Raw genomic sequence first — 21,204 nt, 5'->3', positions numbered from 1 at the left:
GTCATTTTCAAAACAGGTTTATCCAGTAGTTGTAGTGGGGACAACAAGAAGTCAGGTAAGTGCCAATCTACCCCCAGGTACAGCTATTCACATGTAAAACAGTGAGACATGGAGGTTCTCTAAGGCTTTTGGAGCGGAATTTATCACACCCTCTACTCCAGAATTCTGGCTTGGATAACTTGCAGTAGGGCTTTGTGATTTTTTTGGGAGGCTCATTTGCAAAGAAAAATGTTGTCATTTTGCATTTTTACATCACTCCTGTTTTGAAATGTGGATGGGAAAATGGATGGCAGATGTTTAAAAAAAAAAAAGCAAAAATTGTCACAATGACATAGAAAGTGGAGTAACATCTTAAAACAATAGTGTTAAAGGGAACTTGTCATCAACTTTGTGCTGCCCATACTAACGGCAGAATAAAGTAGAGACAGGTGAGTTGATTTAAGCGGTCGGTAATTTAAAAGTTAAAGGTAAGTGGTTGCCGAGAACCAACATCACAATCATTGCAGACTGGGCCTGGAAAAGAGTCCCGGCCTCCTGAGAAGAGTCATGGTTATTGATGAATTCCTGCTCTCCTGCCCACCTGCTGATGACTGACAGTCTTCTACCTAGTTTTCTCCCTTCCTCTCTAGGAGAGAACTGCCAATCATCAGCAGATGGCGGAGAGCAGGAGATTATGAATAACCAGGACTCTTCTCAGGTAGATTTGACTCTTTTCAAGGCCTGGGCTGTAATGATTATGATGCCTGTTCTAGGCAACCACTTACTATTATGAGTGACACACCGCTGAGATCAGGATTGCTGTCACTAATTTATGCTATCCTCAGTGAGGTCAGCATAAAAATGATGACAGGTTTCCTTTAAAGGGGTCCCGTTGTCTCTTCTGGTCTCCACATGTAAGCTTCCTGCAAGATTCCAGCATTAGACAATCCCTTTAATAACCAAATTGACCAGACATTGTGCAGCATTTGATAAATTACGGCAACGCATGATCCATGAAAACTGTCTTTCAAAATTCCCCACATGATATGTACGGTATCTCTCGGGTTTTATGAGCAATATCACTGGGAACATATCTAGAGTTCATGTTTTAACCAGATTTCTTGTGTTAAAGGGGTTGTCTCACCTCGGACATTGGTGGCATATCGCTAAGATAGGAGCGGGGTCCACCTCTGGGATCCGATCTTATCTCCAGAATGGGACACCGAAGTGAGTGGAGAACGGCCATGCTTGTGCGGCCACTAGATATATCTCAGGCTGGCAGCTGGGGGGGTATTCTTTCTCGAGGGCATGTACTTTCTGCTGCAGCTCTCTCTTCCTGTAACTGTAACAGTAGATCTGGCAAGGTTGGAACTGAGCATGTGCGTCCACCTCAGTGAGGTGGACAGAGATAAAAAGAAAAGAACAAACAGCAGGTGGCGCCATACAGGTAGATTTTATTGATTATCTGAGTGGCTATGCAAAATTTTTAATTGCACCCTATTACAAATTAAACTAGTGTTGAATTTTTTAATTTGCGGGGGACATCCCCTTTAACAGTCTCCGCCACAATAAACAGGGCCACCAATGGCTCACGTTTATCAATGCGTCTATGCTAGCCTTTGCTGAGAATGCATTTCTTTTTTTGCAGATCTTTGGGAAATCTAGGTAAGGGTACTTTCACACTTGCGGCACGGACCTCCAGCAGTCTGTTACAGCGGATGAACAGCGTGTCGGATCCATCCTGCCGCTAGTGCACACATACCCCCGGACTACAGCTCCGGCCCCTATTGACTATAATGGGGGCGGGGCGGAGTTCCGGCGGCAGCGCACGCTGAGAGGTCACCGGAATAAAAGTACGACATGTAGTAGAACTGCGTCCCGCCCCTATTATAGTCAATGGGGCCGGAGCGGTAGTCCGGGGGTACGCGTGCACTAGCAGCAGGACGGATCCGACAGGCTGTTCACCCGCTGGAGGTCCGTGCAGCTAGTGTGAAACTAGACTAAGTATTGTTGAACTTCAACCTTCGACCCTTGTGTTCCCTGATGGGAGATGTTTAAAGAATCTCTTAGTAAACTCTTTCCCTCGGTACATGAGGTGTATCAGATAAAAGGTCCTTCACCGCAGACTTATTAGCTCCACTTTGGTCTGCTGCTATATGATGTGGTCCACACAGACGCCGCCGTAGGACTCAGGTAGTCACAGACAGGGTCACATGATAGAACGACGGCAATAACACTGACGGTGAGGGAGTCTCCTGCTCTACCTTTTATCTCTCGTACTTTACAAATGAAGGCAAACAGAAAAAATTCCCAGAGTGCTTCCATAAGAGCGCATGGATCAGCTTTGACTTTTTTTTTTGCTGCTAATCGCCCCCCCCCCCCCCATCATAAAAACCTCAAGCTTGCCTCTTTTCATCATGCATGTAAATTGTGTTTAGTTTCTTTTCAAGAGTTTTTTTTTCCCTATAAAGAAGAAAAAAAACACCATTGCTATAACATCTAGATTTCGCTGCAAAAAAGAACGTAAAATATTGCATTAAACAACAAAAATATTGACAAAAACCACATAAAAAAATATGGGTGAGATTTATCCCCCCCCAAAGCCAATTTACCGGCATAAAAAAATCTCGCCCTTGCCACTTTCCAAAAAGTATGGGCAGAGCCATTTATCTGAAATCTGCGCCAGCGACGTACTTTTAGGATGCGCTTAGTATATGACAAGGCCTGCACTTTGTCAAACATGATGTGCTTGAACAGCGTGTCACTAGAGGTGACCGCAGAGGCCAGTGATTGGTCGCAGACAGGTGAGGACTGGGAACTTATAGTGACCCTGGAAAAAAAAACTACAACTGGTCCAAATTGACAGAAGGTGGGGCAACACAAGTAGGCAGGGCCAACACATTTCAGCAGGGACAAGAGAAGTAGGCGGGGCCAGCAATACTGGAGTGCAGAACAAAAGACCGCCCCAGCAGAACCAAATACCACAGTGCAGCACAATATGCCGCCCCAGCAGAACCAAATACCACAGTGCAGCACAATATACTGCCCCAGCAGAACCAAATACCACAGTGCAGCACAATATACTGCCCCAGCAGAACCAAATACCACAGTGCAGCACAATATACTGCCCCAGCAGAACCAAATACCACAGTGCAGCACAATATACCGCCCCAGCAGAACCAAATACAACAGTGCAGCAGAATATACCGCCCCAGCAGAACCAAATACCACAGAGCAGCACAATATACTGCCCCAGCAGAACCAAATACCACAGTGCAGCACAATATACTGCCCCAGCAGAACCAAATACCACAGTGCAGCACAATATACCGCCTCAGCAGAACCAAATACCACAGTGCAGCACAATATACCGCCCCAGCAGAACCAAATACCACAGTGTAAGACAATATACCGCCTCAGCAGAACCAAATACCACAGTGCAGCACAATATACCGCCCCAGCAGAACCAAATACCACAGAGCAGCACAATATACCGCCCCCGCAGAACCAAATACCACAGTGTAAGACAATATACTGCCCCAGCAGAACCAAATACCACAGTGCAGCACAATATACTGCCCCTGCAGAACCAAATACTACAGTGTAAGACAATATACCGCCCCAGCAGAACCAAATACCACAGTGCAGCACAATATACTGCCCCAGCAGAACCAAATACCACAGTGCAGCACAATATACTGCCCCAGCAGAACCAAATACCACAGTGTAAGACAATATACCGCCCCAGCAGAACCAAATACCACAGTGCAGCACAATATACTGCCCCAGCAGAACCAAATACCACAGTGCAGCACAATATGCCGCCCCAGCAGAACCAAATACCACAGTGTAAGACAATATACCGCCCCACCAGAACCAAATACCACAGTGTAAGACAATATACCGCCCCAGCAGAACCAAATACCACAGTGCAGCACAATATACTGCCCCAGCAGAACCAAATACCACAGTGCAGCACAATATACTGCCCCAGCAGAACCAAATACCACAGTGCAGCACAATATACCGCCCCAGCAGAACCAAATACCACAGTGCAGCACAATATGCCGCCCCAGCAGAACCAAATACCACAGTGTAAGACAATATACCGCCCCACCAGAACCAAATACCACAGTGTAAGACAATATACTGCCCCAGCAGAACCAAATACCACAGTGTAAGACAGGCATCCTCAAACTGCGGCCCTCCAGCTGTTGCAAAACTACAACTCCCAGCATGCCCGAACAGCCTACAGGAATCATCCTACAGCAGGGCATTGTGGGAGTTGTAGTTTTACAACAGCTGGAGGGCCGCAGTTTGAGGATGCCTGGTGTAAGACAATATACCGCCCCAGCAGAACCAAATACCACAGTGCAGCACAATATACTGCCCCAGCAGAACCAACTACCACAGTGCAGCACAATATACTGCCCCAGCAGAACCAAATACCACAGTGCAGCACAATATAACTGCCCCAGCAGAACCAAATACCACAGTGTAAGACAATATACCACCCCAGCAGAACCAAATACCACAGTGTAAGACAATATACCACCCCAGCAAAACCAAATACCACAGTGCAGCACAATATACTGCCCCAGCAGAACCAAATGTGCACTGATCCTTGAGAGCTGCGGTACTATGTTGAAAACCCCACGCGTTAGAACATAAGGCCCTGTTCACACCTGAGTGGATAACTACTTTTGGAATACTCACTGGGAACATTCCTTTCTTCTTACTATGGGGTCCTATGAGTGATCTACACGGTGGTGCCCGGGGTCTCTACCACCATAGCGCTCCCCTGGGGAGTAAAATGAGTTTGGGTGGTCACCTCTGGTAAAAGTGATGGGAGCCCGGTGACTTCTTTTTAGTACCGTGGCGATCTTGGTAGTCACCCAACTGTTTATGGAAACAAATTATCACCAAGAAACAGCTGAGGTGACTTATAGTCGTCATGACATAACAAGGACCTAAATAATGATACTTTTAAGGACAAGTGCGCAATGGCGGCATTCTTAGCGCACTAGGTCACAACTCTGTATAACTTTTAGGTGTGGAGATGCCTCAGACATGGCTCAGCTGGGAACAGCAGCAAATCCTTCCTAGTATCGCTATTGCTAGGGCCGCCCGTCTACGCAGAGACACCTGGCAGGAGAAAAGGGCGGGAACTGCCTCTCAGGGTGTGGGACATTGGGTGTGGTCGGTCGCGTCAGCTAGAAGTGGGCGTTTCCCAAGGAGTTGAAGCGGGAGGCTCCTGTTCCGTCCTCTATTGGCTCGCCATCTCGGTGGGCGTGTCCCCGTCGCAGTAGTGCTTAGCCATTGGTTGGCCGGGTTGAGGTGAGTGAGTAGACGCTGTGGTGGCGGAGGACGTCCACTACGCATGCGCATTCGGCGCTGATCCCAGGAGAGGAGAGGACCCCGTGGCTCTCACACACCGGAGAGACACCCCCCTCCTTCCTCTCACGTTTTACACCAGCGGCTGTCTTCTCTTCTCTGCACTCTCCGGGTCCCGCCATGGTGGACTATCACATGACCGGCGGCGGTGGTGGTGGTGGCGGTGGCGGCGGCTACTACATGACGCAAGATGGCAGATACATGGAGCAAGAAGACGACTGGGACCGGGACCTGCTGCTCGACCCGGCCTGGGAAAAACAGCAACGCAAGGTGAGCCCTACCCCTGTATCCGTGTGAGTGGCCCGGAGGAGGGGGTCAGTCATTACCTGCACTGCTCCTCCTGGAGACTGGGCTGCAACCTGTGGCACTCCAACTCCTGCACTCCCTGGGGATGCTGGGAGTTGTAGTTGCATAAGAACTGGAGAGCCACAAGTTGCTGACTTGACACTTCATATGCATTCTATGTGGCCCTCCAAGGGTAACCTGTGTGCAAGATGGTGGCTGTCTATAAGGGGATATTGTACCTTGTCACCTGTGTGTGTGTGTGTGTGTGTGTGTGTATATATATATATATATATATATATATATATATATATATATATATATATATCTATCCCCTCTGTATAATAGTGTGTGTTTATATTACACTATATGTAAATGCTTCTCAGATTGGCCTCATGTAATAAGTTGGTTATTATACAGTCGTCTTTGCACTGAACCCTCCTGGTTGTTGCGATCAGGCATTGCCTGCATCTATAGAGTTCTTCTGCCCACTCCAATATGTCTGTCCCACTGACAGCGCAAAGTCGGTGTCAAAATCTTATAGAGTTTTGCCAGGCACTAGTCCCGACCACCTGTAAATAAAGCATAGCGCCCCTTCACTACTACTACTACAACTCCCAGCATGCTGTTACAGTTCTCCGATATTTTATGCCCTTCGCATGGGCTACTTGAAATAATAATTGGCGTAGAAAGCTTTTCAGTGCAGTATTGAGGTGGACGTCTCAGAGGTTTGCTGTATACATGACACCTCCATATGTATGTAATGGGTGGGGCCGGGGGTTGGGTGACTCCCAGAGAAGTCGTTCATCCGGACGTTAAATGTCACCTTACTCTGTTGATCTGTCTGAGTTCTGATTGGCTCATGGCTGCTAAGTCTTAAAGGGGTTGTCCCATTTTCAACTCATCCCCCTCACCACAGGATAAGGGCTAATGCATGCAACCATATTTTCTTTCTGTTGTTTTTTGCAGCCTGTATGCGGAGACATTCGCTTCAATGGGTCCACCAAAAAACAAAAATGACTGACTCTGTGTCTGTTCTGCCAAAAAAAAAAATAGAATATGTCCTATTAGGCGTTATTACAACGAATCTGCAAAAAAAAAAAATGGATGCAACACGGACGTCATCTGTGTTTTGCGGACTGCAAAATGCATACTGTCGTGTGCATGAGCCCTAAAGGGGTGTTCCCATCACAGACAATGGGGGGGGCTATCGCTTGGATATGCCCCATTGTCTGATAGGTGTGGGACCCGCACCTACAATGAGAACAGAGCGGGAAAACGAACGGAGGGCTCTCTACGCATGCGCAGTCGCTGTACAGTTAATTTCTATGGGGCTGCCGAAGATAGCCCTCGGCTATTTCAGTCTGCCCCATAGAAATGAATAGGAGCAGGCGCTGCGTGTGCGCAGTGCGCTCCCATTCGCTTCTATGGGAGCCGCGCTTGGTGACGCTAGGGAGGCTTGTCCTCGTCTGCCATTGGCAACCCTTCCATAGAAAGCAATGGAGTAGATTTAGAACTCAAAAAGTTAGGCAGCAACAATTGTGTCCATACCAGAGATGAGCAGAGGACATGAGCCCTCAGGGATGGTTGTAGCCCTGAAAAGTAATGTAATTATGTTGCCTTCATGTCTAATGCTCCTGGAAAATAGCTTCTTACAAGTGAGAGCCAAGAAACTAAGCAAAAGGAAGACCCAACCCCGGAGGAGGTTTCTATTGGGGTTGATGGTCTACATCTCTTTGGTATGGAGACTTGCTGAGAGCCACCCGTGGAGAAGGGAGGAACCTGTGATGATTTCACAACTGTTTGCTTCTTCTCCATGCTGTGATCTCTGCAGACTTTGCCCCCGTGGCCACACGAGGACCCTTATGTTCACATATAGCTATTGGACAAGCTTCCCTTCGAGGCCACACAAGCCGCTCCCTGGTCTGTGGCGTGGAGGGGGCGAACCTGTTGGGTGTCACAATGTACTGGAGGGTGTGGTGAGAGATCAGTGAGACATGAATGAGAGTCACGCGTATAAAATTCGCCTATATTGCCGCTTTAACAGTGCGGTGGGGCTGATCACCTAATCCCACGGTGGGAGTCGGCCATTGTTGCCAAGCTGTCAGTTGTCGGGCTGGGCTCGGAGATGAGCGTCCGGGCTGGGCAGCGTGAAGACATGGGCTAGTTAGGGTGGTAATGGTTTTTAACCCAAGATCTAACTAGCCTTTGCAATGATAATCTGCATTACATGGCAACAGGCCAGGGCTTAGAAGTTTGGGAAGAGACCTCCTCTGTTGGCTGTTCTGGTGAAGCCGCTTTTGTACGGGTGACAGGGGGAAAGGTAAATGTCCACGGGGTTATTTTCGGCTGTATAAACATGGACTTGTGTCTGCGTCTTCTGTGTTTATTTTATTCTGATGAATAACTCCTTTTAATGGCGTGGCCCCTGTGGTCCCGGTCGGGGCCAGCCATGCGATGCATGCACAATCGGGAGGCTTTTCTTCCCAGTGCTGAACGGTTTTAGTGTGTCCAAACCTGTAAGTGAAACCAGTGACCTATTAACAGAGCGCCTGGAAATCTTTCATGTTTGTGTTTTAAATCCCCCCGCCCCGCAGTGGGCACAGTCCTCCTCCTGTCTGAAAGACCTCTTTATGGGGGGCTCTCCCTGTGAAGCTGAGTTGCCTTTTTGTGGCAGACAATGGCCACCGATGAGAAGGGCGCTCAGTGTTCACATGCTGGCCGGACCTGAATTCTCACATTATTATATTTTTTTTAAGGTTTCTGTCCTCATAGATTAGTAACATACGGGATCGTCTGTGCCTCTGGCATAAAGGCCTGAGATCACTTTCCAGGGCCTCCTGGAAGGACTTTAACCCCGTACGTGCTGCTGCACACCTGTTCTCTCTCACATCCGCAACTGACAAATAGCTGGAGATGGTCCACCATGAGAAGCTTTCATATACATCGATGGAGAGTCACTTTAAAAGTTAGGGTATACGCACACGACGGAGGTATATTTTTCACTACGCAGATCCGAAGATGACGACTACGTCTTCTGATTTCTGCCGTGGTTTGCAGGGTGAACTGCCCAGGATATGCAGAAAGATTAGTCCCGTTGTCAATCAAGGAGGCCCAGCCCTGCATTTTCTGGCCTATTTATAGGTCACGTACCACTTACGGAAAAAATGGTGGTATACCATGCCGGAATATTCCTACATAGGTGAAAGGGTTGCAGAAACTCATTAATTTAGTGGTGGGATTACATGCCAAAATCCACGTGAAACGATTTTCTAGAAGTGGTGACTTCCCGCCTTTGGATTTGTCCAGCTGTAGGATCACAGGTTTAGTCCTGCAGGCACACAACATGGCGGGTCTATCATCTGACCATAGACTAATAGTGGCATGGTGCCCCCATGGAGGCCGGGCCTGAAAGTGTCAGTCTTTGCATGTTTGTTTGACAACTCCCATAGGAAGCCCTGTATGTACTGTGCAGCGGTTGACAATGGGTGACAGATGTCCCTTCCTCCTATAGGAGGGCATGTTTTGTAAGTCAGATCATAGACCTTCTTAAAGGGAACCTGTCACCGGGATTTTGTATATAGAGCTGAGGACATGGGCTGCTAGATGGCCGCTAGCACATCCACAATACCCAGTCCCCATAGCTCTGTGTGCTTTTATTGTGTAAAAAAAAATATTTGATGCATATGCAAATTAACCTGAGATGAGTCCTGTCCCTGACTCATCTCACATACAGGACTCATCTCAGGTTAATTTGCATATGTATCAATTCAGGTTTTTTTTAACAATAAAAGCACACAGAGCTATGGGGACTGGATATTGCGGATGTGCTAGCGGCCATCTAGCAACCTATGTCCTCAGCTCTATACACAAAATCCAGATGACAGGTTCCCTTTAACCCATATTCTTATGGAGGGGCGCCGCAGTGTCCTCTGCACTGGCACTGGTGAGCCGGGCACTTGTACTTTTAACCTTCTAGCTCTTTAATCATTAACAGGTTTCATCAAGGCCCTGTCAGTAGAGAATAGGTTAACGAGTGGTTCTTTTGCCAACTTGTGCTAGCAGAAATGGTTTAACTCTTGACCAACATGAGAGATGATGCCGGTGTTTGCTTTGGCCTCATATGCAGCCATGTTTCCCCTTCTTTCATGTGACACATTTATGAATACACAATGGTCACTTGATAAGTTAGGATGTAGTACGAGTCATCTGGCTGTATTAAAAAAAAATAATAAAGCCCTCATGCACACGACCGCATCTGCAAATATGGTTGCACATGCGTTCTGTCTTTTTGCGGAACGGACATACGGATGCGGAAAGCCACAAAAATCATTCGTATGTCCACTCCGCAAAAAGGTAGACTATGGCCGCTTTCAGACGAGTGAGTTGCATATTCTGGACTGCGGCAGCTCCCGTCCTGACTGACTGGGTCGCATAGCATTCCTATTGATTTATGATGGTATGTAACCCTTACAGTTCTGGAATGTATTGTATAGTGCTATCCAATACATTCCCGACCTCTAAGGGTTACATAGCGTCATAAATTAATATAATGCTATGCAACCCCCCCGTCAGTGCTGGAAGGTCAGGATGGGAGCTGCCGCATACTCGGGCTGGGAGTGCAGAGTGTGCAACTCGCTCTTCTAAAAGCAGCCCGTGTCAACAAAATGCGGACCGCTGACCCATTAAAAAAAAAAACACAAATAAAATGAGGACAGCGCACGGCTGCATCTGTATTTTGTGGGTCCATGATTTGCAGACCACATAATGGATTTGGTCGTGTGCACGTGGCCTTAGTCTGCTAGGAATACTCTATCTACGGCTCACTGATATGATGCTGAAGGCCCTGTAAGAGCGTCAATTATCGGGAACGAGCATTCATAGGAACGCTAATTGGAAATAATTGGCCGTATAATCGCGCAGCCGTCATGAAGCCTCATTATCGGCAGCACATCTCCCTGTGTAATCGGGGGTGTTCTGATTATCAGTAGTCGTTGCTTTCACTTTCATTTCGCATTGGCCGGTATATCGCCCTACCCGAATATCGTGCAGTGTAATAGGGCCCTTACCTCCTATTCTGTGGATAGGGGATATGTTGAGATCTTACCACAGTCTATTTAATAGGTTACTTCGAAATGTGGATGCTCTACAACAGGAGTTGGGTTTATTCAGTAGTTTCTTCTCTGTAAATCTATGTTTTCATCTGTCTGTGTCTCACTGCGCGGAATAATCAAGCTTGTTACTCCAGCGACTCTATGTAAATCCGGTCTAGTGTTAGGATTGGGCTCCATGGTCACCTTGGGTTACACAGCCTGTCTTTCTCTGTACACAAGGACATTAACATAACTGGAATTTTTGCAAGTCTCTTAGACCCCCTCCCTTGGGGATCATACAGGTTGCTCTCAGGCCTTAGATTGGTCAGGTGCAGGTCTGTCCATTATACCTGATCTCTGTGGACACTCTGCTTGGTTTTGGACTGTGTTGGTATTGCTGCTCAGCTCCATAGAAGTTATAAGACGGAATGCAATACCAATCACAGCCACTATACAATGTATGGCGCTGTGCTTGATGAGCAGCCAGAAGGTCGCGGCGCTCATAGGATCTCTGGTGCCTTCTCAAACAGCTGATCGGCCGGGGGTCCCAGGTGTTGTACCCCCAACAATCGGATACTGATGACCTGTCCTGAGGATAGGTCATTATCAAAATATTGGAAAACCCCTTTAAAGAGTATTCTGGTTACCCACAGGATAGGGGATAACTATTTGGTGGGGGTTCTACCACTGGGACCCCCCCCCCTTCCACGCCCATGTGCAAACTGGCTGCTCTGTTCATTTCAAGGGGGCTACAGGTGTTGCGGGCCCTCTGTTCTCGTTATTGGTGGTGGTCCCAGCAATAGGGCCTAAATTGTACCTCCTCTTCTGTGGATAGGGGATAATGCGAAACTACTGGAATACCTCTTTAAAAATACTATAAGGCAGCAAATGCTTCCCTGTCTGTTAAAAGCATGTGTGCCCCTGCCCGTATTGCTTACATAAGGATTTTGGACCGTGCCTTTGCACATGTTCTCTTTTTATTTTTTTGCAGTGTGGACTGAATCTTGCGGATCAGATTCATTGCATCCACAAACAGCGGGCACACAGCCGGTGCCCATGCATTGTGGGCAGCTGCTGGGAGAGATTCCACATGGTGCCCAGAGAGGTTGTCAGTTTTTAGCCCTGTTGTACAGATCACGCATTAAAGGTTAAGATCCTTCTTCATTTGTGAGACTTTTATCTCCAGGGTTTTCTATGAGAAGCTGATTATAGGCCCCTGTATTCCCAAGGTGAGGTAGTCTGGTTTTGTAGCATTTTCTTGTCAGGGTTACTGGAGTACTGTGGCTCGTTCCCCAGAAAACCACCCTAGGGAGGTAACCAGTATCCTGAAAATAGCCTGCGCCGGAAAGTTGCTTGCTCATAATGTGTCTTTTGTGTTTCTCCTATTGGCAGCTATAATAATCTGAACATCTGTGAGGCAGGCTGAGGTGTGTACACAGGACGCCCTGTCCTCAGAAGCTTGCAGTCTAAAAAGTGAGGCCTCCCCTGGCGTACGAGCTTCTATTGAGCCCCCTTTATTGAGGAAGGTGTTCGGCGCAGGACTTAATTTACTGCTGCAAAAGGCCAAGTCTTCCTGTGGTTTTCGCTGGTCGGTTCCCTCGGGTTGCTGGACAGGAATCTCAGCTATGCACTTTTTTTAAACAGCCAAGCAGAAAATGTGTGCGCCCTTTGCTTGTTTTCCCAGATATCCGCACCGTGCCAGTAAAGATGCATTTCCATTTTCTATTCTAGATCCGAACGCTCGGCTGTCTTATCACTATAATTAGCATTTCCCAGGCTGCTGCAGAAGGGGGGGATAAGGAGCGTCTTGCGGCCCCCCCAGACCCTGCTCCCACAAACCTGGCTGCTAGCAGCTTTTTCCTCTGTTATTGCTGTGGGTGTAATATTGGTGTTTGCTCCAACTTGTGGCTGGGTACGTGCCAGCCGAGAAACACAAGATGAATTTAGGCTCTGTATTGTGTTAATAGCCCAGGCTGGAGCCAGCAGCATATGGGGGGGGGGGGCATTGCTCAGACTAGCGTAACAAGGGGATTCCTAACTACCGTTCACATACACAAAACAGCACCGGCTAATAAGCAAGTTATGTGCACTCATTAATGCACCAGCAAGTGTTTCCCAGGAATGTCTGACAGATTACAACACCTTCTTGGCCTGCCAGGTCCCCAGATTTACCACCAATCAACGGCGTCTTGTGCCCAGGCGGGAGGCCGCGTGGCGGCGTCTTGTGCCCAGGCGGGAGGCCGCGTGGCGGCGTCTTGTGCCCAGGCGGGAGGCCGCGTGGCGGCGTCTTGTGCCCAGGCGGGAGGCCGCGTGGCGGCGTCTTGTGCCCAGGCGGGAGGCCGCGTGGCGGCGTCTTGTGCCCAGGCGGGAGGCCGCGTCGCGGCGTCTTGTATCCTCTTCTGTTCAGCAGTGGCAGGGCCCTCAGAGATTGAACTCCCACCTAATTTATTTTAGGACAATTGGCTAACATTAGAAAGAAGTTTTATTTTTTTCCCCTCCAGTCACTGGCACTGCCCTGGTCTATCGGCCGTGCCTGGTATGGCAGCTTAGTCCTATTCCCTTGAATGCTGCAATTCCAGTCACAGGTCAGGGACAAAACAAGGGGGATTGTGAGAAGACCATTTTAGAACCTGCACTGCAGATCAGTTTACTCTGCAGATTTTTGGAAACTTTTGTGGTTGGTAGTGACCGCTGGTTCTGTAATACACTGTGGATTTACAGTATGCCAATCCGCATTTTATCTGCGTCGACCTACCCTTACTATGCCTATGACGGTGCACTTGGCAGAGTTACATGGTCATGTGTCTTTTTTACATTGTGACCGTTGCCTCCTTATTTATACTGGTTTGCTTTGTGTCTGAGAGCCATGAGCGAGATCTGTGCCAGGCTGTTGGTGAATGTGGTCAGCCAGTGATTGCAGGGGTGGGAGTGTAAAGTCTGTACGGCTCACCAGCCTCGCCCTATACGTGTGGCAACATTTCTATAAGACTTGGTGCCTCGAGAAGATTATAGGAAAGTATGTGTAATGACTATTGCTGTAAAGTGAAACTCAAATGTCACATATATTAGGAAGGTAGATGGACTGGGATGTGATAATTGAAAGGACAGAACCTAACACAAATATAGATATTTTGTATTTGTGAAATATATAACTTCCCCTCTCTGTTCATCTGGATTTGCGGTACCCGTTTATCAGGTGTTATTGGTTCATATGCGACTTGTAAAGTTACGGACACAAGGCGTGGTGGCCATATACAAGCAACGGGGGGGTCATATTAACCGATAATTTTGTGGTGGTTGTAAAAGGGCTATTCCGGTTTCAATAGAACGGTGAAATCGCATCAATTTCATGCAATATCTGCATGTGGATTTTGGTGCAGAAATGCATGGAAATTCACAGATTTTCAACAAGTCTACCCGCAGGTAGCCCAAAGGTACGGCCACGCATAATTTTATTTTTGGTTAATAATATTTTTAGGCAGATCTGCAGCCTAAGCCGGAAGTGGATCCACCAGGTAGAAGTATAAATCCTGCCTTCATATTTTCACTTTTGGCTTTGGTGAAAAATCCTACAAGCCTCAAACCTTCCTCCAAAAAGCATGTGTGTGGCCGTACCCTAATACTGCCCTTAGAGACGACGAGTCCTGATGGTTTCAGGTTAAGCTGCTTTGCATTGAATGGTAACAGGTAGGACGAGCTCAGCCAGTCAGTCTTTTGTGTCTCTCTGTGCCGAGCAATTACAAATTTCTTGGCGGTTTACTTAGAGGAATAGCAGATTTCCATGTTTGGTAACCTCTGTCCCAGGAGCGCATGTTTTCTTCTAAAATATCGGCTGTGCGGGCACCTCTGCAAGGCAGCAGTTTTGTAAGAGGAAATGTAGAAACTACTGACTTTCCTGTGTCCCCTTGCCTTGTCCCCCATATGTTAGTTTGCATGGCTGTAGTAAAACTTTGTGCAGCCCTGCAGAGGCCATAAAATGAGTTTTAATCCCATTAGAGAGGAGGGGGGCAGGGAAGAGAGCTGCTCGCCAGCCTGGGGCCGGGCACACCGGCAAGCAATGAATGCACAAGTAGCACATCACAACGCGCTCTTTCCAGGGTGTGTCAAGCAGGGGAGTAGTCCCGGTGGCTTGCTCGCTCTCACTTGTATGTTAAATTTCATTCCTGACCCTTCAGATTTTTTTTTTCAATGCATGTGCAAAAAAAAAAAAACAAAGCAGTCAGTCAGTGTTTTCAGTCTCTTTTTATTTCTGGAGTGGGCGGACCACCGTATGATGTCAGACCCCCGCTTGCAGTGTTTATAGGGGGAGTTTTTGTGTACTTGCCGGCTTTTGTGGGTCATAAAATGCTCTTTGCTTTGATGTCCCGCACACAAACTTTTAATAAAATTAAAATGCGTCCTGCGCCCCTCCCTCAGATCGCCTTACTCTCGCTTCATGTGAAAGATAGCTTGCTGTCTCTCCTCACAGATTTCTATTTAAGCGGTTTCCAATTTGCAGCGATGGAATGTGCGTTTTTGTTTTTTCCATCATCAGGAGGTCCATTGCCGCTTCACATTTGCAAAATGTGCAATTAAAAGGCAACCGCAAGCATCAAGTGGAGCTCCGATCTAAAAGGGACGGATATAGCAATAGTAGCTGCTGTCTCCTGACAAGAAATTATCCAGCCCTCTTTCTTTTCTCATATCGCAACGTTGGGGCTTATTACTTAGTCATGCAGTATTAAAGGGGTCTTAAACCTTCACGAAAGGTGCAGTCGAGCTTCTCGGATGGCACCCCACCTTGCGCCTGTGTCAACTCTGCTCTTGCAGCCTGCAGATCCACAGAAAATATATCGGAACCTTACTCCGTATGCAGAGTGTCGCTGCAACTTCCATGATTTGCGTGACAGTTTAGGCGCCCCCCCGTAGGTGAGCGTTCCTGCGACCGAAATCAGAACATGCATCTTTCAGGTGACATAACGCTGAATTAAAGATCCCATAGGGTGACATTAAACAGTAGGCTTTGAAATTGAGGCACAAAAGGCGTAAGAATGCAGACGCGGTGGATTCTATCATGGAAGTCTGCCCTCTGGGTTGGGGAGGAATTGAGATCTCCGCTCTGGCTGTGGATTCTGTGGCGGGTGCAGTGGGGTTATATGCATGACAAACTGCAAAAATCTGAGGCTGCACATACCCCAAGAGGCCTGTGGCAGGGTGTCCTCTGGCCTTTGCCAAATTAGAATTTGAGAGGGACAGCTTCCATTACTGTAGATTCAGTCTCCAATGTGGCGCCGCTCAGTGACAGTCGTCTTTAGATTTTACCACTGTTCTCCAAAATCTCTAGCTTTTTTTTATTTAATGTTTGCCAAAAACATGAAGTGCACCCAGTCCAAAAAGGTCATTTTGCCATGAACAGCGACCACTGATGAACAGCGTTTATTGCATAAATACAGTGAAAGGCTCCCGTAGGGTTAGGACGCCAGTACCGTGTGATCACCCCCTCATATGTGGGCGTCACCTCATGTACACCTTCATTAAATGGTAGCCGTTGTCAATGCCTTGGTCTCCTTGGTCGTGCTCGCTTAACAAGAGGGGGAGGATTTTGCAGCAGAGAAATGGCAGACAAAATAGTGCACGAGATGGCATCAGAGGGGCGCATGCCGTCCATAGCAGGAGTATATCCAAAAGAGAGAGCTCAATTTCGGATATAAGGTTTTTCTGGACTCAAAGGCCCTTTCTTCAGGAGATGGAGACTATGAATAAAGTGCAGTAACAAAGGTAGCACCTAAATTTCAGTACAAGTGGTACTTCTGCACCGTTCTCTCCACTCTTTGGAAAGGGGGAATGGCGGAGTGTGTGCCGGCCATGGGCTCTGGCACATTTATGCCGGCTCTTTAGGTGCATGGACTGCCAATGAGTTTGGCCCATGTGCGCTGCTTGGCCCCCTCGCCACCATATCTGCAGCAGCCTGGCAACTGGATATTGATGCGCATGCGCTCCGCAGGTGCATTGGCTGATTAATATTAACTAAAATTACGTTTTATGTTAGAGCAAGCAGTCCCTATGTGTCAAGAGAAGGAACTGATAGTACTCAGACATATCGGAGAACTGGGTGACGTAGGAGACTTTCTGCTAAGTAATGAACGGTCGGGTGCACCGTGGGGAATACGTATTCTGTGTGGGCCTTGCTGAGATTACTAAGTGGCAGAACATGCTGGGGGGGGGGGCGGCGGGCATGTAATGTAAATACATAACTGCAACGGAGATCCTCCAGGGGTCTTAGACATAAATATGAAGAATATACATAAAAATACGTAGTGTGAAGCTTATACAGAAATACCCAGTGTGTAATAGACTCGCTCATCATCCCCACACTAGGGAGGCCCCCTATGTAGCATGAATATATTAGTGGCACGTCACCAAATTAAGGGCTCATGCATTTTTGTAAATCGAGGTCCCCATCCGTGTGGCTGACGCTGATGGATGCAGACCCATTCAACTTTACTAAATAGAGCATGTGTGTTTTTTTTTTTTTTTTTTGTTTTTTTAGGTTTGCACCTCTAAATAGTGTATAAAATGCGGAGAAGCAAAAAAACATTAAAGGGAGTCTTTCACCTAATCTGAGCGTTTTAGACCGCTCAGATCCGGTTATAGACTCTTCAACCCTCATTACGATCATACCTTTCTCTTATGTGTCCCTCGCCCAGATAATGAAAATAACACTTTTTAAACTTATGCAAATTACCTTCCGAAGGTGCCCAGGGGCGGCGTTACTGGGCGATGTGCCCAGAAAAACACACCTCCAGCCGGCGGACGTCACGAGCGGCACCAGAGGACGGCGGGCTGGGAACTGGCCCGCACCTGCGCACTGCTCTGCCCATTATGGGCAGATGAACAGCTTTTCATATTGCGCATGCGCCGGCCAACATATTTCAGTGTGCAGTGTGACGCTGGCATTATACCATCCGTATTGGCGCTGTTTTGTGGTTAATCTAGGATAGGTCTGCAAGATTGTCAATTGCCAGTACATATGGACAGAACTCAGGACTCCCATGGAGAGCCACATGTGGCTCCCAGGCCAGTGGTTAGGGACCGCTGCTCTAAGGACTGTTTCACCTATTATGGATAGAGGAAATTTAAACTTTCTAAAACTTTCCTTGTTCACGTTATATTGGATACTAATGAGATGTGGACGTGTCCTGTGGGAGAGGTCAGGTGTGGGTCTGCACAGCGTGTTTGGACAAACTGTGGACCCCTTGTGAGCAGGTGGTGGTCTGCTGTACCTCTTAGTACACAGCAGCCTGTGCATTTTACTGGTATGATGTTGCATCCTCCTGCTGGTTATGCCTGTCAATATAAAATGGTTCCTGAATATAAAATAGGGTGGATTCTGCTTTCTCAATGCCGTCCTCACTCTTTTTACCAAGTAAGGACATGTCTGTGCTCCCGGGCCTCTCCCCTTGTGAGACAGGTAATGTGACTTTTATATTTTTCCTTGTTCTCATCTCCTCACGCTTTGTGTATATTTGACCCCCGCACCTTCTTAAAGCAGATCCGTACGACATTTACATGGCGGGATCAGCTCATCTGTCCTCTGGTCTAGAATGTGTAGAATGTGAGCCTGTGGTAGAACAGGACGGTAGATATCGCTGCGCACCGCCAGCCGTGGCGTCCTGCTGCTATCTCTCACATGGAGCTATGCCGTCCCCGCTATACCGGTAGTATAAAAATAATAGCTGCCAGACTGATCTGATAACTGCAGGCAAAGTACTGATTCCCATCAGCTTCCTTGAGACTGGCGCTGCCAATTAAAGGGCCCATAACCGCAGCATCACTTACAGCTGAGGTGTGCCCCTACCAGAGGATGGCGTAACATTGTGTACCCGCTGGGCTTTACCCTTATGGGAACCATATGGATGATGGTGACACATTAAGGGCACAACCTCGTGGGCAGATTTTCTGCAGTGGATAGTCCACAAATCTGGTGCACAATCCGGATGTGTTGCGTGTGGATTTTGCTTCTCATGCGACGCAGAATGTGGTCAGACCCATTACTGCAGTCCGTCGGGATACCTAGAATTTGTGCAATGCTGTATTCCCCAACTCCAGCCGTCAGGGCCCACCTGCCGGTCAGGATTTAAAAATATCCCACAGAATGAAGTCCTGATACATGGACACCAATTATACCACCTAAGGAGGTCCTGAAAACATGACCGCCAGATGGTCCTTGAGGACTGGAGCTGAGGAGCGCTGCTGCAGCCTACAACACATTGATATGGAAAAGCAGATTCAGAATTAGTTGTGGTTTCCTCAGGGTAAGTTGTCATAGAATGTGCTGAGGTATAAGGGGAGCTGCAGGGCTGTCAGTAAGGCCTCTTCCACACGTCGGTGAATTGCATACATGTGCTGTCCATGATCACCACACGTATCCATTGACTTTAATGTGTCTATTCACATGTTGTGTTTTTTAATGGACTGTGCGTCTTTATCATTTATGCACTTATATAGCAGCGCTTTACAGACATTAGCATCGCACGGTCCCCCAATGGGGCTCACAATCTAAGGTCCCTATCAGTATGTCTTTGGAGTGCGGAAAGCAACCGGAGAACCCAGAGTAAACCCTCACTAAGGGCTCGTTCACATGAACGTATGAAGCCTGTGCTGTGGACAGCAAATTGCTGTCCGCAATGCACGGGCACCAACTGTGGGGCAGCCGCATGGGGATTGCAGCCCCATTCACTTGAATGGGTCAGCGATCCTTCCATTCCGCAAAAATTCCTTGTTGTGGTGAAGAAGCGCGGAACCTCAGAAAGCACTCCCTAGTGTTCTGTTCCACATCTCCGGATTTGCGGACCCATTGAAATGAATGTGTCCGTATCCATGATGCGAAATGGCCGCGGAATGGTGTCTGTATTGTGGATCCGCAATACAGCAACGGGCATCACACGTTTGTGTGAACATGCCCTAACACGGGGAGAACATACAAACTCCATGCTAATTTTGTCCTTGGTCGGATTTGAACCCAGGACACCAGCGCTAACCTCTGAATCATCATCATACACCGGAAGCACGCCCTATGTTTGTCCGCGATTATGGTTCCCCCTATACACTAAAGTGCATAGGTCTGTGAAAACTATGGATACACCCGGACCAAACGCCGATCCTTCACTGACATCTTCTTGGATGAACCACCGACCATCTTGTCATCATGGACGTATAAGAGAGGCCCAAGGCTGCAGGGGAAGGTGATTGACACACCGGGGACTAAAGGTGATCTGTCATGGGCCACACAGGGACGTGATATTCAGTTCCGTCATATATTCCGCATTGACCCTGCCCAGTGCACTTATCCTTTATATCTGGAATATCTGCATCACATTTGCCACAGGGGGCAATCCAATTTGCAAAATGACCGAACATCCTGTGCAGGCAATTGAGTTTGCATGACTTGCGGTCACGTCTATAAAGCACTCTGCCCTAACTTGTGCCGTAATTGGGACATGCACCCCCCCCACCCAGTGTTAGGAAGTTGGAATGTGTAATAAAGGCAGGATTGTGGCAGCGTGGAGTAAAGGAGCTTTGTGTGTGCTCGGCGGCGGCTTTCAGTACAGTCCAATTAGTGTGTGATTTGGGGGAGTGGGGACGTTTCTCCGGGCCGCGCACCTCCCCTGTACTGTGTTCTGCATCACATCTCCTGGTGTAATGCAAAACTGACTGCAGTAAATGTGCCAGAAGCGGCGTGCAAAAAAAAAAGTGCTTTCCCATGAGATTATGTCTGGGCCCGCAGAGCGTCGTCGCACGTTGTGCATGGAGCCGGGCCGTAAACTCGGCGGTTGAGGTCTGTGTTTGCAGGTCTGGACTTGCAGATATTTCAGGTTGTGGCTGTTTCTCCTCATGTGGAAAAGACCTGTATGGAGGGTTGGGCTAGGGCTCTGCACCCAGGTGCCAGTCGGGGGTGGTGATGCAAACACTGGCACCGAGGAGCCGCTCTGCACACAGGCTAATTCTGGGATACTCCGGAGCACTTTTGCAATGCAAATCACATAGGTGGCTTCAGTTGTACTCTGTTGGCCAGTGAGATGCGTGGCCTTTGTCTTGGCCTTTAGCAAACATGCAAATGCCCCCCCATCCTGTCTCATAGGGGGCTGCCTGTGATCCGGAAGTCAGAGCTTCCTTGCTTTAAGTCTCAGATAAACACTCTGATTGCTTTCAAGGGCCCCTGTCAGCAGCTCGTTGCCTGCCAATTTTTTTTTTTTTTTTAAGCATCTGATCTTGGCTTCGCCCTGTGCATTGAACCTGTGTGTCCCACAGAAGTCGGGACAGGCTGGAGGTTTTCTGGTCTGATGAGCGGTCCTTGCTTCGTTCAGATTGAAAGTGCGTTTAAAATTTTTTTATTTTTTTTAAATAAATATGATTAATATGACTCCTGAACGTCCTGCTCTGCCTTGTCAGGCAGATTTGCAATTCAGATATTGGG

General features: G+C 47.9%; 1 protein-coding gene across 1 annotated transcript in view; it reads left to right on the top strand.

Moving 5' to 3' along the window:
- The first annotated feature begins 5,360 nt into the window (after positions 1–5,360).
- ACTN4 (actinin alpha 4) overlaps positions 5,361–21,204 on the top strand; it is a 47,098-nt gene continuing 31,254 nt past the window's right edge. The window contains exon 1 of the mRNA XM_044305342.1: positions 5,361–5,643. Within this exon, the coding sequence (XP_044161277.1) occupies positions 5,494–5,643 (150 nt within the window). The 5' untranslated portion in view covers positions 5,361–5,493. The remainder of the gene's footprint in view (positions 5,644–21,204) is intronic.

Source organism: Bufo gargarizans, chromosome 9 (genome assembly GCF_014858855.1).
Source record: "Bufo gargarizans isolate SCDJY-AF-19 chromosome 9, ASM1485885v1, whole genome shotgun sequence".
In the NCBI taxonomy this organism is placed as follows: Eukaryota; Metazoa; Chordata; class Amphibia; order Anura; family Bufonidae; genus Bufo; species Bufo gargarizans.
The sequence above is the reverse complement of the archived record's forward strand: the minus strand, read 5'-3'. Positions and strand labels throughout refer to the sequence as shown.